This window comes from Anguilla rostrata, chromosome 6, assembly GCF_018555375.3.
Source record: "Anguilla rostrata isolate EN2019 chromosome 6, ASM1855537v3, whole genome shotgun sequence".
NCBI lineage: Eukaryota > Metazoa > Chordata > Actinopteri > Anguilliformes > Anguillidae > Anguilla > Anguilla rostrata.
In genome coordinates this window covers 30,991,375-31,007,097 of record NC_057938.1, presented here as the reverse complement: position 1 = coordinate 31,007,097, position 15,723 = coordinate 30,991,375, and the positions used below count along the sequence as shown (strand labels likewise).

General features: G+C 39.3%; 1 protein-coding gene across 3 annotated transcripts in view; it reads left to right on the top strand.

Annotated features, from left to right (window-relative positions):
* Window positions 1-4,697: 4,697 nt before the first annotated feature.
* Window positions 4,698-15,723, top strand: part of ints9 (integrator complex subunit 9) — an 88,729-nt gene continuing 77,703 nt past the window's right edge. For 2 of the 3 annotated variants that reach the window (XM_064341064.1, XM_064341065.1), the window contains exon 1: window positions 4,698-4,830. In XM_064341064.1, the coding sequence (XP_064197134.1) occupies window positions 4,822-4,830 (9 nt within the window). In that variant the 5' untranslated portion in view covers window positions 4,698-4,821. The remainder of the gene's footprint in view (window positions 4,831-15,723) is intronic. The other variant, XM_064341066.1, reaches the window with a different exon arrangement.

Below are 15,723 nucleotides of genomic sequence, written 5' to 3'. Positions count from 1 at the left end.
GCTGAGCCTTAAACTTTCAGTGCTTATTATAGCGCCCCCTATGGGCCAATCAGTGCCACTTTTGGTGTCAAAGATAGGCGTGGCAAAGTTGAAACGGCCGTATTTTCTTCAAATATCAAGATATCACCACGGCACTTGGTAGACATGTTTACCATCATGTGTCTGGCTGCCCTTACAAATTCCAAGTGTATTTATTACTGTGTCATGATTTTACAGCAAATTGAATTTCTTTGCAAAATTAAAAAAAATTGATTGCCTAATAATTTCGCCATTTTTGATGAATCCTTTAGCTTTTCTCAAAATATGTTCATGCATATCCTGTGGACCTTCCCTGCAAGTTTGTGTCATTCGGATTTATGGTTCATGAGAAGAAGATTTTTGAATGTTTTTAAATTCAAAATGGCGAAAAAAATTATAGGCGGGCATTATAGGTCCCAATTGCAAAATTGTTCAGAATATCCAGCTGGATATGTGTAACTTTGCTAGGACAAAGGTGGTGGCAGCAATGAGCCTTTGACTTATGCTTATTGTAGGATCCCCCTATGGGCCAATCTGTGCCATTTATGTATGGCCAGGTTACGCGTGGCCTGGACTATCTGTCTGCCGAAATGGACAAAAAGTTACCAATGTATGGACGGGTTATTGGACACTATACAGGAGAATAATAATAATAGGAATGCTTCGCAGTGGAACCCTAATAATAAAAATATTAATAATAATAATAATAATAATAATAATAATAAATATAGTTGCATGGCAGCAATGGACCGGGTTCCACTGAATGACAAAGAACGGACAAAACGGATCGTAAAGGCTAAATTGTTTGATTAGTCCAGGTATACATCTGGACCAAGTATCTCTCTGTAACTCTGCCTCAGTACTCCTGGACATGAGATACAGCACCTGAGTTCTTTTAACTCTAAGATTACTCAGTATGTCTTAAGTGTGTTTCCCCTTTTCAATGGATATACTCTGATCACCGAGGTAAATATTATATGACCTTACCATAAGATATAAGATGGTCGATGTTAACAGAATTAAACCTTCAGCCTTGATGGATTCAATGTATCTATTTAAATAAACAAACAAGGTGTAGCAAATCATGTAATTTATTTACAAAAATAAAAATGTGTCGTTGGAATAAGTCTCTGCTTCGTAGTGGAACCCTAATAATAATAATAATAATAATAATAGAAAAACATGTTGGTGCTGGGAGAATGGGGGGGCTGGAATCGGAAAGAAGAAACCATTCTAACCCGCTGAAGAATTGGTCATACAGGACTCAACGATACACTGTATAAAATAGGTAAGCGTCCGACAGGAAAATGCATACACTGTTATGCACGAGAATCCGTAGATCACATATAATTTCAATATGAAGCATACAGTAAAGAGCGAGACCGTTTATTTACATCATTGAGGAATGGAAAACACAGTATATCATTGGAAGTTATTCAAGGAAAGTAGACTAATCAAACAAAATATTTGGGTACATCATCAGCCTTCTAAAGGATTTTTCCTGCTAAATCTACCGCTCCCCACTGCAGTCCAGTCAGTGGCAGTAATGCACCAAAAGTTGGTTTGTCCACCACCATTAAACGGATGAAGAAGCAGCAGAAGAAGAAGCAGAAGAAGTAGTGGTCTTTGAGTTTGACAGGAAGTGACTTTTTTTTTCTCAGAAGGAGACCTGAGAGAAAGATTGAAATTATTTTTGGGACCGATATTGAATTGGCAGTTTCGCAACAACTGTACCGTGACTGTATCTATCATGGGTAATCGTTCAGATGGAGATAGCGATAATATGACATGGAAGGAGGCATCTAGAAAGAGGAGAAATAGGAGTGGTAGTTCTGGCTGTTCTGGTTCGGAGTTGGTGACGTGGCTAAAAAAGTGAAGGCTACAAAGACAAGTGTGAGGAAGGAGGATGAACAAACTGAATGGAAAGTGATGGTAATGTTCAGAAAAGAAGGGTGGCATCATCACCCACTAAAATTGATCAAAGCAATTGAGAAAGAAATGGGAAAGATCAAGTTTCAAGTAACAGGCGGCTTTTGATTTTTGCTACAGATCAACGGCAAAGTTCAGAAACACTGAATGGAGAAAGGATCAGCTCTCATATCCCAGGGAATGCAGCAAAGCTGTGTTATTTATGATGTACCTTTGTCAATGTCGATGGATGAGATAATCCAGGAAATGAAAGGAGGAAAGGTGGTGAAAGCTACAAGGCTACAAACGCATAAGAAGGGTGTGAAAACTGATAGCCTGTCAGTAGTCCTTGAGTTTAAAAATGTTATGCCCAATAAAGTAAGAATGGAGTATATGAGTTATGATGTCAGAGTGTTTATCCCAGCACCACTGCGATGTTTCAAGTGTCAAAGAATGGGACACACTGCAGGACAATGTAAAGGAAAGCAAAGATGTGCAAGATGTGGGGGTGAACATGAATATGGAAAATGTGGTCAAGATGCAAAAATCAAATGTTGCAGCTGTGGCGGTGAACACAGTGCTGCTTTTGGAAAATGCCCTGTGCAAAGGCAAGCTAGAGAGGTGCAAAAATATAAAGTAACACACCAGGTATCTTATGCTGATGCAGTTAAAAAAGTGAAGGAAACTGAGCTAGCCAGATCCAGTGTAACACGTGGTAAATAGCGCAAGAGAGTTTCCGAATAGACAACCAATAAAGGTTTCGTCTCCCACCCCAAGTCAGAGACAAACAGAAATAAATCCATATATAAAGGAGATTAATGAGGACACATTGATTGTGGATAAAATTAGCTTTGTCGCTTTCATCTGTAAGACTGTGAACGTGGCAATGCAACAAAAGAAAAGAAGTGACAGAATCAAGACAATTGTAGAGGCAGCTATAGAGATATTGGAGATTAAAGAAGTGAAGGTTGATCTAATTCATGGGATGTTGAACCCTTCTAATTATGATGGGCTGTCTCAAGGTTATTAGCTTCCTCATGGTATTTCATATCCTCCAATGGAATGACAGACGTTTAATTGGTAATGGATAAGAGTTCAAGAAGGTTGTAGCTGATTTGGGAGTTGTACCTGATATTATTTGTATACAAGAAACGTGGTTAAGACCACACTTGGACTTTGTCATGCCAGGTTACAGCTCTGTTAGATGTGACAGAATTGGAAAACAAGGTGGAGGATGTGTAACATTTATTAAGGATACTTTAGCATATAGAAGAGTAAATGTTCCAAATGGTATGAATGTATAGTGGTAGAATTTTGTAGTCCCAGAGGAGATATCAAAGTAGTCAATTTTTATAATCCTTGTAAGAAGCTGTCAATGCAAATATTTCATGAGATCTCAGAAAGTGTTGATAGAAGAGAAATATGGTGTGGGGATTTTAATGCTCACAATACTCTATGGGGAAGTGAACATACTGACACAAATGGAGAAGTAGTCGAAGAACTAATCGAGGAGAGATCACTTACTTGTCTCAATGATGGAAGAGGTACCAGGGTGGATGTTACAAGAAATACAGTTTCATGCCTAGATCTTACTTTAGTCTCTGGTAATATGAGTAATTCATGTGAATGGAATGTAAAGAATGATTCTAACATAGGGAGTGATCACTTTCCGATATTATGCTCTATGAATTTTGATATGTATGTACAGGAAGGTAACGTAATTGAAAGACGGTGTTTTCCTAAATCTGACTGGGAAAATTTTAGAGAATGTTGTATTGCGTACACTGAAAGAATATCTATGGAGGGTGATGTAGATAACTGTACAGGAACAGTGACTTCCATTATAAGTGCTGCATCAGTATGCATTCCTAAGAGCACAGTGAATGGGAAAAAGAAAATGGTTCCATGGTGGAATGATGAATGTAAAAATGCTATAAAAGAAAGAAATCATGCATTCAGAATATTAAGAAATCATTTGAGTCAAGATAATCTGATTGATTATCAAAGGAAGAGAGCTGTGGCACAGAAAATTATTAAGTTATCCAAGAAGAAGGCATGGAGGCAATTCTGCTCTTCTATTGGCAGAAAAGAAAATCTGTTAAAATCCCAGTGTTAATAGATGGAGAATATCTGGCAATTACAAATAAGGAAAAAGCTGAACTATTGGGCGAGAAGTTTGCAAGTGTACATAGTGGAAGTCATTTAGATGAGATACATAAACAACGAAAAGATGAAATTTTAAGAGAAAATGCTAATGTAACAAAGAAAAAGGATAGTGATGGATCATCACTTGACATGGAATTTACATTACATGAGTTGAAAATGGCCTTGGAGGGAAGTGGATATACTGCTCCAGGACAAGACCAATTATGCTACGCTATGTTTAGACAATTACCAGATGAAGTCTTGAAAGTCATATTGAACCTGTTTAATAAGATATGGAGAGAAGGTGTAATGCCTTGTGGTTGGAAAAGTGCTTTGATTCTACCTTTTGGTAAGCCTGGCAAAGACCCAGCTAATGCAGGAAACTACAGGCCTATAGCGTTGACATCCCACTTGTGTAAATGGATGGAAAAGATAATTGTTCGTAGATTGTCATACTGTTTAGAACAAAGAGGATTGCTAAATGCATGTCAAAGTGGATTTTATATATATATATATATATATATATATATATATATATATATATATATATATATTATATTATTTTTTTTAATGTAATCTGATGTGAAGCCCTGATGTTACACACTCCTGTACAGTAGGTGGCGGTGTGCACCTATACATGTTTGTTTAAGATCCGCCATTAAATTTAGAGAAGAAGAAGAAGCAGAAGAAGCAGAAGAAGCAGCAGCATTCCCCGCAGTAGCTACAACACTTTTGTCCTTACAATAAAAAATGAAATTGGTGAGTACAAAATTGTTCGGTATATCTTGTTCAAAATGAAAATTTAAACATGTTTTTGAATCTGTGAGATATTTATGCTTTGTGTTCTTAAGTTTGCTAAAGAACTACGTTGACTAGCTGGCTGGCTAGCTCATTGCTGGCTACGAATATAATATAATATAACGTTGTCATAAATTTTTTCCCGACTGTGAAGAATGCCTTATTACTTGTTTACAATTTGAACAGATGTAGCTCCTGGGTAAGTCTATCGTTGTTTCCGTCGCAGCACTTTCGCAGCCAAGCAATATTGGAAGCGCTATCCTAAAATGTCTTCTTAAGCCGGGCACCCACCGCACGCGTATCGGCCGCGAGCGCACTACGCGCGTATTACGCGCGTAACTGAAGCGTAGTTGAAGTACTGTTATTACAACGGCAGCGGGCGACGTCGTCTCCACCAGATGCGAACGCGTCGCGTACCGGCTGCGAAGCTCGCGCGACACAAGCGAACTGAAGCGTAGTTTTTCGCTTCAGTTCTATTTTTTCGGCTTGTCGCGCGTCACGATGGCCTGTTTATACACAGAAATATGCTCTAAAATGCTAGGTATACATGCTCTGATTTATATTTCATCCTTATATTACTGGGGGTGTGTCCCTAGTTACCTCCCAGATATTTTATAAGCACCAAAAAAAATAAATAAATACAAGCCTTTTCGTTTTGTAAAAATAAATAAATAAATAACTGGAACCTGGGGAAAAGGCAAACTTAGTTTCGCTGTCTTATTTTGCGGAGGGGGTGGGGTAAATTTGAAAATACACCACAGAAAGACGTAGCCTATCGCACTTGTATTTCAAAGCTTCCGGTGTTCATGGCGTTGTGGTGTTCATATCTCTTCAAGATTAAACTGTTACTGTCTTTTTCATGATTAGCTGATTTTACTAAATATGATCCTATAAATGTTTTGACGTGAATGACAAGACAACACGGGAATTCCCAATGGTTGATTACGGATTATTTATTATTATTATGCTCATTACATATTCTTCATGAAATTGGCACGCTTGTTAACCAAGCAAATAAATTAATACAGTTTGAGATTGATTGTTATGCAGGCTACGTTGCGATTTAAGTTTATGGTAATTCTTGAAAGCGTTTACTTTCTCACGTATTTACAAGTTAACGAAATATTACCAAATTAACAAACTGAAAAAGGTCTCTCACCAAAGTATTCACTTAACCCATAATCAACAGTCCTGAACAAACATGAAATACACGATGTAATCCCACTGTAGACTGCGAGAGCTACTAGGAATATATAGCTTTTACGCAAGCCTTTGCGCGACACAAACGGAACCAGTGGAGACACCCTACGCGCCGCGTCGTGCTGCTTCGCCGTGCTGCTTACGCGACGCTTACGCGACGCGTGCGGTGGGTGCCCGGCGTTACCGTGTAAAGTGCCTGACGTGCAAGCGTATGTGTTAACACGCGACACTTAAATCGAGAAATACTATCTTTGGAAAAAAGCGCTATATTCTGTAACTGAATTTAGATCAAACCTACCATGCAAAAAAATATTAAAACGCTCGTCAGTCTGTTTATAATGCCATCATAGCGTGGAGTGTTTAAAACCGTAAAACCACCTCATTAATAAAATTTAAAAAAACTGCAGGCTACATGTTAACTTTAAATATAGGACAACCAGTCTGATTTTGACAACTTTGTGATTTAACTAGCTCACGTTTTAGTTTATAAAACTCAGAAGTAACTTAAACATCCACTGAGCACTAGTGTCTTACTACTAGTTAAGCATTTTAGTATAAATTCTGCAGCCTACTTGAGAATACTTGGTGTACTAGATATTGCAAAGAAGTGTAATCTAAAGTATGTTTTCCTGATGTGTAAGGCCTATACTTGTTCAAAAGTGAATGAAGTATACTTTCTTATTTTAAGAAAGAATGCTATATCTGTGCTCAGGGCCGTCGTTTAGGGGTAAAAGGTGATGACAATTCTAGCCCTTGGGAGGGCCCACAAAAACCCCAGTAGCCTATAAGAGGGTATGTATTAGGGCTGTCAAAAAATATTAGAAGTTAGAAAACTATTGTTTTCTTTCTTTTTTTAAAGTTCGAACCTAAATTTGAGCATTCGAATATTAGTTTTGGATCCCGCGTATTGTAATTAACATGCAGGCTTTAATTCCATGCGGCGAATCATGTTCATGCACGCAAAGTTAATTTCCTGTGCTAACGTTACTTCCTCTGTCAACAAAAAACGTTCTGCCCTGGACCCAGGGCAAGTGGATCGTCTGGTTTTCCTTGCCAATAACCTCCGGTGATACTTTCAGCTCTGTTGACACCTAACGTTACTGGTCAGCTAGCCTCGCGAGCCAGTCTCTTTTTTCACTTCGTTCAACAGATCTGACCAGCTAACAATTTAGGCTAAATAATGTTCCCAAGGCAGGCTATGTTTCCTTTCTTTTCGGAAGATTTTACAGGTATTAGCCGTTTGAATAGTTTTTGTGTTAAGAAATAAACAGGGATTTCCTATAAACAATCATTTCCCGATGAATAATAAATGCCGATATGTGGCAAATTACATCCACGTGAAAGTGCTTTATTAATTTGCGCATTAGGCTATAGAAACTGCAGGGGGCTCATTTATAAAATGAATTTGCGTGCATGTGTCAAGTGAAGACCTGACGTAGAGCGACGACCGTTTCCGCGGTCAAATCGAGTCATGTTGAAAATTTTGATTTGATTTTGAAAATCCAACATACCTGACACAAAATGACAACCGCGAATCCACGTTTCGGTGCCTGGATTCCAGTTGTTTCTGTGAATTGTAGCAATCCATTTGCTTCTCTTTTCTTTAGCTTTCGACAGTCTGTAAAGAGATAGATTCAACAAGCAATCGGAGCTATTTGTACAGTCAATCGCTCTTTCCCATTTTAGATGTGTTTTTTGTATTTTCGCGGCATTCAAGCTGAACACTAACGCTGCCACTCAGTAGTCTTTCTGCCACTCAGTTGGTGTAACTGCAGTAACTTCCACTTACTATGACATCATGTGCATACCCTCTATTATGTAGGCCCCCCTTTCTATGACTAAATTATTATGCATAGACCTAACTAATACTGATACCAGAGGAGGCTGGTCCATAGAGGCAGAGGAGGTTGCTCCTCCTATTTTTGAGAGGCAAGAGGGAGATCAAAATATAAAAAAGCGCAATTGGTTGAAATAAACCATTACCAAACCTCAGTATCATTTATAAAATAATTTTTCTCTTCTTTGGAAAAAAAGCCATTATTGAAATTCTGATTAAAATGGTTCAACAGCGACACCTGCAGGGCAGGCAAGAGGGGAAAGGGCAGTCTGTGTGAAGTGGTGGTGGGGGCAGAGGAGGACGGGCTCCTGCTGTCCTCCTGAGGGCGGGATCTCTTATCAATTTCATGTACTTCATTTTTTTTCATGCTAATCTGTTATTGGCTAGAACACGTAAAATGATGCTCCACGGGAGGACGTCCTCCCTAACCAATCAACAACCAGAATACAATATTGACATCGCGTTGGTCCAGTGATAATTTTCAAATTTCATCTTCAATTCTCTACCACTATATTGTATTATAACGTGCAAATTGCGAGCTACTTTTAAAACGCATCACTAAAGAATTACATTTTATTTAAGCCTTTTCAACCAGAGGAGGCTGGTCCATAGAGGCAGAGGAAGTTGTCCAAATTTCCTCTTTTCAGATTTACGTTTCCCTTTTTTATGGAGCCGTAGCTAGCTACTTGCATTAGCAACGCAACAGTTAGCTTGTTGTAGCAGCCCTGAAGGACTGAGCTAACGGTGAGAATGGATTTTGAGAGTGGTGCTGCTATTGCTAACGAGGCAATTAACGGCAGCGTGAGTGAGGGGGTCACAGAGAGGCATGGACGTAGACGCAGAGAGTGGGATGGGGAAGAACATCATGTGGATTATTTGTTGTCACAGCTATTCCACAGTTTGGAGTACACAGCAGGCGAGGATCAAGACTGCTGGACGACCAGCTCCACAGATAACCATGATCAAAAATTCTAATTCTAGTGACACATTATGTACACACGAGGTTCATTCCCATTCAGAGCCCGCAGTGATTGGATGAGTCTTTCCCTCTCGTTCACCTGGCCCCTTTTTTATATTCATCCTTTATGTTGTAATATATGTAAGGAATAAACCACGACGGGCTGTCCAGTTATTGGAAAATAATTATTACTTTCCAATAACGGGACAGCCCAGAGGGGTTTATTCCACTTATAGAACGGTTACCAACAATGACTATATATGGTTCCTTTTATATTTATTGATTTTTTAAATCGATTTAATCAGCTGAAAGTGAAATATTCTTCCGTGGGCGTTTGGGCATATTATTTTACCGTTGTCAAGCAAAACTCTGGTTGGTAGTTCCATTTGCACCATTGTTAAGCAAAAACCTCTGGTCGTTAATTCTATGAAAACAATGATTCTATCAAGAAAAAATAGTTCCTTCTTTTTTTATACCATACAGTTAGCACCAATTTTGGTCATTTTTGTCATTACGTTATTTAATAAAACTGCATGAAGCCATAAGACAATCAAATTCATCTCCCTAGCACTGTCTTAGCTACTTTTTAAATGTTGTGGTCGCGCAATGTAGACATAATGTTTTTCTAAGACCCTCTGAAACGGGTTTTGAATGCCAGCTAGCTTTATAATAGGTTCGTCGTCACTTGTCACCTAGTCAATATTAAAATTCTTGGTTTTAGGTAAGAATGGTCTCACGGCATGCTTGTTATCCCAGCTAGCTATCTAACTATTGAATTGTATTCAAAACAGCGGTTACTATAAACGCAATCGTTCACAAACGTACGGATGAAAATGCGTCCCCGTCCGGTAGCCATGAGTTAAATGCGGAACGCCTATTCTACTGTCCAAATAAGGCATGATTCCGATTTGCGCGATGGCTGGCAACCGTAAATAAAGCTAGCAACAGTAACTAGAAATGTGATTCAACGTTGCCATGGTGAAATTGGATATTGAAAAGGGGAGGGGATGTAACAACAATTCAAAAGCGAAAGAATAATGTTACTGTTTAAACTGCTTTAGAATGCTGGATTTTGTAGCGCATTGATTTTAGAACTGTTAATAGGCCGAGGCAGAGGTGTCCCTTTATAATGCCCAATCCTTGGACCAATCAGAATTGAGTATTCAGCCAAGCCATTGTATAAATGATAATATGATATTTGTTCCTTATGGAAGATGGGGATGAACTTCGGGTGCATTACTTACCTTAGTTGTATAGTAAGTTTGCATTAGGTTGCTAGTTGGATTATTGCTACATTTGAACATAATAACATAACATAACTTGAACATAAGAAAGTAGAGATAAGTAGTCCACTAGTGTGAAATAACATGACGCCGTGGGTTGGTTTTCTTCCTGTCCTTCCCAATTTTTTGAGTCACCAGCCGCCACTGACTCATACTAATGCATAAGTTCAAACAAAGCCATAAAATCATGCAATATTGATGAAAGAAGTTTCTATTTTCCGAGCAATAACCCCCTTCTTTAAAAAAAATGGTTTGGTCCATGGTTCGCTCCTCTTTTGAGAATTTGCACGTAATGTTATTGCTCCGGGACTGCAACAGCAGCCAGCAGGTTATTAATAGAGAAGCGCAATGCCGAAACCGAAACATAAATTGGGATGCCAAAAAGAGTGGACAAGAAGGAAAGAGAGGCCAGGAGCAGATCAGAAGCCCAGAATATAACAGATTTTTTTTCGAAGAAATTTGAGAGTATTAAGCTAGCTGTACAGGCGCCCTGTGGCTACGGCTTGCAACCGTTTTTACTGAAGAAACTCACTGTTGCATCATTTTCAAGTGGTAATTACAAGCTTTCTGTCAGTATAGTGGTCTAAAATAGCTAGAAACATGTCCAAAATCTCTCCAAAAAGGAATATAATGCTTTTTGTCCACTGTAAAGCGTATAAATGAGCCCCTTGTGAAGGTTCAAGAGGAAACATTGATATAAGATTTAAAAATAATGCAAAAATATCATCACACAGTGCTGTACAGTACCTAACTGTGTAATAATTAACTTGTGTGTATTTCTATACTCTGTATTCTCATATGTTTTCTTGTATAGAAATGGAAAGATATGAAAACAATTTTCCACCGTCCACCACGATTTGGCAATGTTCCAACACTCATCATCACCGCTGAATGCATCACAAAAACTATTACACTAACTATTACACTACTAACTAACGCTTAATTACATTGTGAAATATCCACATTATATAATACCACTAACCTATTTAAATACACTCAATTTCAAAAATAACGTATTTAACCGAAATATTTTGAGCAGTAATACTTACATAGCAATGGTGAAATTTTATCTGTGTTCAGTAGATAGAGGCAGAGACAGTAAATCAATGGTAGCCTACATTTCTAACCGCTTCTGTTTTGCTCCAGAAAACGATATCAGATAGGTATATCAGCACACATATGGCTTAGCTATGCCCAGAATTCCTCAATAATAATTGTATTTTCCAAGAAATTACGAAAAATCGTTGACAGTGTTTCGTTAGGTGCAGCGTCTTTTATTGCTATCACAGAGTGAATGCGATGATAAGAAAACTTTCGGTTACGCTGACCAATAAAACGCTATTCCAAAAGCAATATTAGACATGTTATATACATCGTTAGAAAGCTTATGGAAATGGAAATGGACTGCATTTATATAGCGCTTTTACCCAAAGTTGTGTAAAATTGATCTTTGGTGATGAAAAGTCGGGGGGCGGGGGCCCACACCAGTATTCTTTCAGGGGGCCCAAAATTCCAAGCAACGGCCCTGAGTGTGCTTATAATCCATCTTGTCAAAGTTCCTTTATTCAAGTAGTAGGATGATAGGACAGCACCTTACTCCCAAATTCTCGTCCTCAGTCGGTGAGAATTCTTTTAAGAGCTCCAATCCTATAGAAAAATTCCACAGTGCATTATGGTACATCCTCAGCTTGGTTAGACTTTAGTGGATATGCCTCGAGCCATTTCGTTTTGTGGTCAACCATGAGGCATATGTACATACTGCCTCTTGGAGTTGCTGTCAGTTTCCCAGCAAGATCCATCCCAACCATTACAAATGGTTCAGACACCTGAGCAGTTCCAAAATATTTAGGAGTGGACAATGACATATTGGCAAGTTTATGAACAAAGAGACATGAATACATGAAGCTATTAACTGGGATATATTTGTGTTCTTTCTAGCACTGAGGGGAGTTCAGGAATAAGGTGCTGTCCTATTTCTATGAATTTTCAATGATTTCTGAATAATAACTTGTTTGTCTGTGCAGACAGTTTCATGAACCCAAGAACATGGCTGAGGCTCACTCACTTTTTTTCTATGTACTAACTATGGATACGCCCCTGAATTATACTTGAACAATTTACAACTTTTAGTACATGAAGTATAGTCATGTAGGCTCCAGAAAATTATACTAAATTACAGGACTAGTAGGCTATTAAGCTATTAAGTTGTCAAAGTGAGGCTAGTGGGTCTATATTTAAAGTTCACATTTTTTTTTGCCCTTTTCTTTCTAAGGGGGTGCAGCGCTATATGGTTTAAAACACTCCCCGATATGATGCTACCATAAACAGATTGAACTTGATTGACGAATGTTTTTTTTTTTTTTTTTTTTTGATGCATCGTGTGTTTGATCTAAATGCATTATTATGATTCGAGGCATATCCACTAAAGTCTAACCAAGCTGAGGATGTACCATAATGCATTGTGGAATTTTTTCATAGGATTGGAGCTCTTAAAAGAATTCTCATCGACTGAGGAGGGGAATTTGGGTGTAAGGTGCTGTCATCCGACATAGAATGAAGGAATTTTGACAAGATGGACCCCAGTCTTATAATCACTAGGGATGAGCGAGTACACCATTATCTGTATCTGTATCTGTATCTGTTCAACCAACAAAATTATCTGTATCCATATCCGTACTCGGAATGGGCGGGGCTTGAACCGGAAGTGGACAGGGAATAACCGGAAGTTGGTATTTTAACATCTTAGCAAAGCCCCTAGTGGTCGGCAGGCCGGCATGCCGAGATTACTGAACTCAGACATTCAGTGCTACTGCCACCAAAACATGAGTTAAAAACAGAGACGCTTTGTTTTTGTTTCATTAGTAGACGATACATGACAACTATGCCGAATACGGAATTTGTCGCTCTGGTCGTTCATTTAACAGGCACCCCCTTCCTGCAGTCTCATCTGCAACTACACCCCCCACGCATGACATAATGGACAATATTGTCTATCTGGGCATTCATAAAAATATTCTTTCACCACTCAAAAATCGTATTCTGTCATAGCAACAAGATAAACCTGACAATAGCCCTAAGATATACCAATACAGCAGTGAAAACGCTGCTCACTGAATACCGAAATAAACGAGACAAAGTTTTAAAAAATGATACCATGTCATTCTACAGTCAATATCTGGGACTAAATATTGAATGAATGCACAACCTTACCGTTGGTTTTATGCGTAGAGATGTCCCTTTTGAGACTGAGTGGTTATATGGTCTTGGACAATCTGTGAAATATACGCGCATTTGTGACGCTTGGGTACCTTCCAAAATAGCTGTGGGTAACACCACATGTGTCGTTTACGGCGTTGTCGCCCTTTTTAGTACAGACTGGCTTGATTGACAATTCATTTATTCAGTAGGTGAGAGTACAAGCTTTCTAACGATGTATAACATGTCTAATTTTGCTTTTGGAGTAGCGTTTTATAGGTCAACGTAACAAAAAATATTCTTATTGCATTCACTCTGCAGTAGCAGTAAAGACGCTGTTATCGTTACTCTGGTTTTATTCGTTTTTTAATTGAACTGACTGTGTGAAGACGGTAGTAGACAGAGCGCGCCAGGTTACAGTTGGCTAACCACAATGCACTGTATGTCTTGTGATTTCAGGTGAGCGACGACGTCTAAATTTGCACAAAATATTGCGTTAGTACAGTGGATGTATAAGAATGCTAGGATGTCAATGGTGCTAGTAGAGTGTGTGTTTGAGATTGCTAAATGTTAAGAAATGCAAGTACATGCTTATAGCATGTAGTCGCTAGCTAACTGGCTAGTTAGCTCCACTGTAGCAAGCTAGAAGCTAGAAATGTCCGTTTGTATCAGTAATATGTGCTTACGTGTAAAAGTCTACTTTGTTCACTTTTGAACAAGTATAGGCCTACACATTACTGTTGGGACCGATCTGATACAATATCGGTATCGGTTCCGATACTGACGTAATTCACCTATCGGATAATCGGCCTGACGTCACCAGTCCACGTACCGATCCAGATTCCATACAGTCTTTGATGTTTATTATAATTTATAAATATGTAATAACGCAATTTTAAGCCCATAGCCAAAACATTTTAGCACATAATTAGTAATTAAACAGTTCTACAAATTTACCCAGCAGCCTGCTTATTTTTTTCCACCAGAATTCTACGAGTTAGATGGACATGCGGAGCTTGCACTGAGGAGGTGGACCGTTAGTCTGCGATTTCGCCAATAGGCTAATAGTTAGCTATCAACACAAACATGTCCTTAGTTTGGAGATATTTTAGTCTCGACACGCCGAAAAGTGACACAGCAACGCTTAATGTATGTAAAGCCAAAATTCTGAGGGGTGGAAGTCGTGTTGCAACGTACAATACCAAAAATTTAATTAAGCATCTACAGAAGCATCATGTGAAACAACATGAGGAGTTCACGCAAGTCAAACAAAAAGACAAACAGCAGACGCTCACTGAGGCATTCCAGAAGTACGATAAATTTCCTAAAGACAACGTGTGAAGGCTAAAGTGATTACAGAGAAGTTGCTCGATTTCATCGTACTCGATGATCAACCTCTCTCTCTCGTGGAAAATGTTGGATTTTGCAGCCTGTTGGAACACCTAGAGCCAAGGTATAGTTTGCCATCCAGGAAATTTATATCGGAGACTGCTTTACTGGAACTACACAACAGTGTCATCACAGTTAGCGGCGCAGTTGAAAGATGTTACATCCATGAGCTTTACAACTGATATTTGGACATTGGACGTGAGCCCAATGTCTGTAATAAGGCTCACTACACTGGATCAACGCGGATACATACGCCTTTCAGAGTGCGGTGCTTCAGTTGAAAAAGTGCAGGGATCACACCAGCAGTTCGATAGCAGCCTCCATTTAAGAGATGCTAGATGACTGGAAAATCCCGCTGGCGAAAGTACATGTGATTCTGCGAGACAATGCGAGTAACATGAAGAAAGCGATGGAGGATATGGCAGTCCCTAGCTTGGGCTATTTAGCGCAAACATTGCAGCTCGTTGTGCAAGAGGGGCTTCTTTCGCAACGCAGTGTTAGCGATGCCATGACATATGCAAGGTTGATCGTGGGGCATTTTAAACATTCGCAACTCGCACAGTCTCGCTTGGAAGACACTCAGACTGAATTGCAGGTGCCCGCAAAACGTCTACATCAAGACGTTCAGACAATGGAACAGTTCGTTCTATATGATCGAAAGCCTTCTTGAACAGAAGCGAGCCCTCTGCACCTATGCTGCGGACCACAACCTGTCTGCAAAGCTGTCAGCCAACGAGTGGGCATTGTTGGAATAAACGGCGACAGTCCTAGCACCATTCGAGGACCTAACCAGGAACATCAGCTAAGCGACCTCCTCTACAGCTGATGTGATCCCAGCCATCACCGTCTTAAAACGTCTGCTCGCTCAGGAGAACAGTGCTGACAGCGGAATCAAAACAATGAAAAGTACGCTCCTGTAAGCTGTCAACAGACGATTTAGCAACATCGAAAGTGATCCCCTCTACTCGGTTGCCACTTTACTGGACCCACGG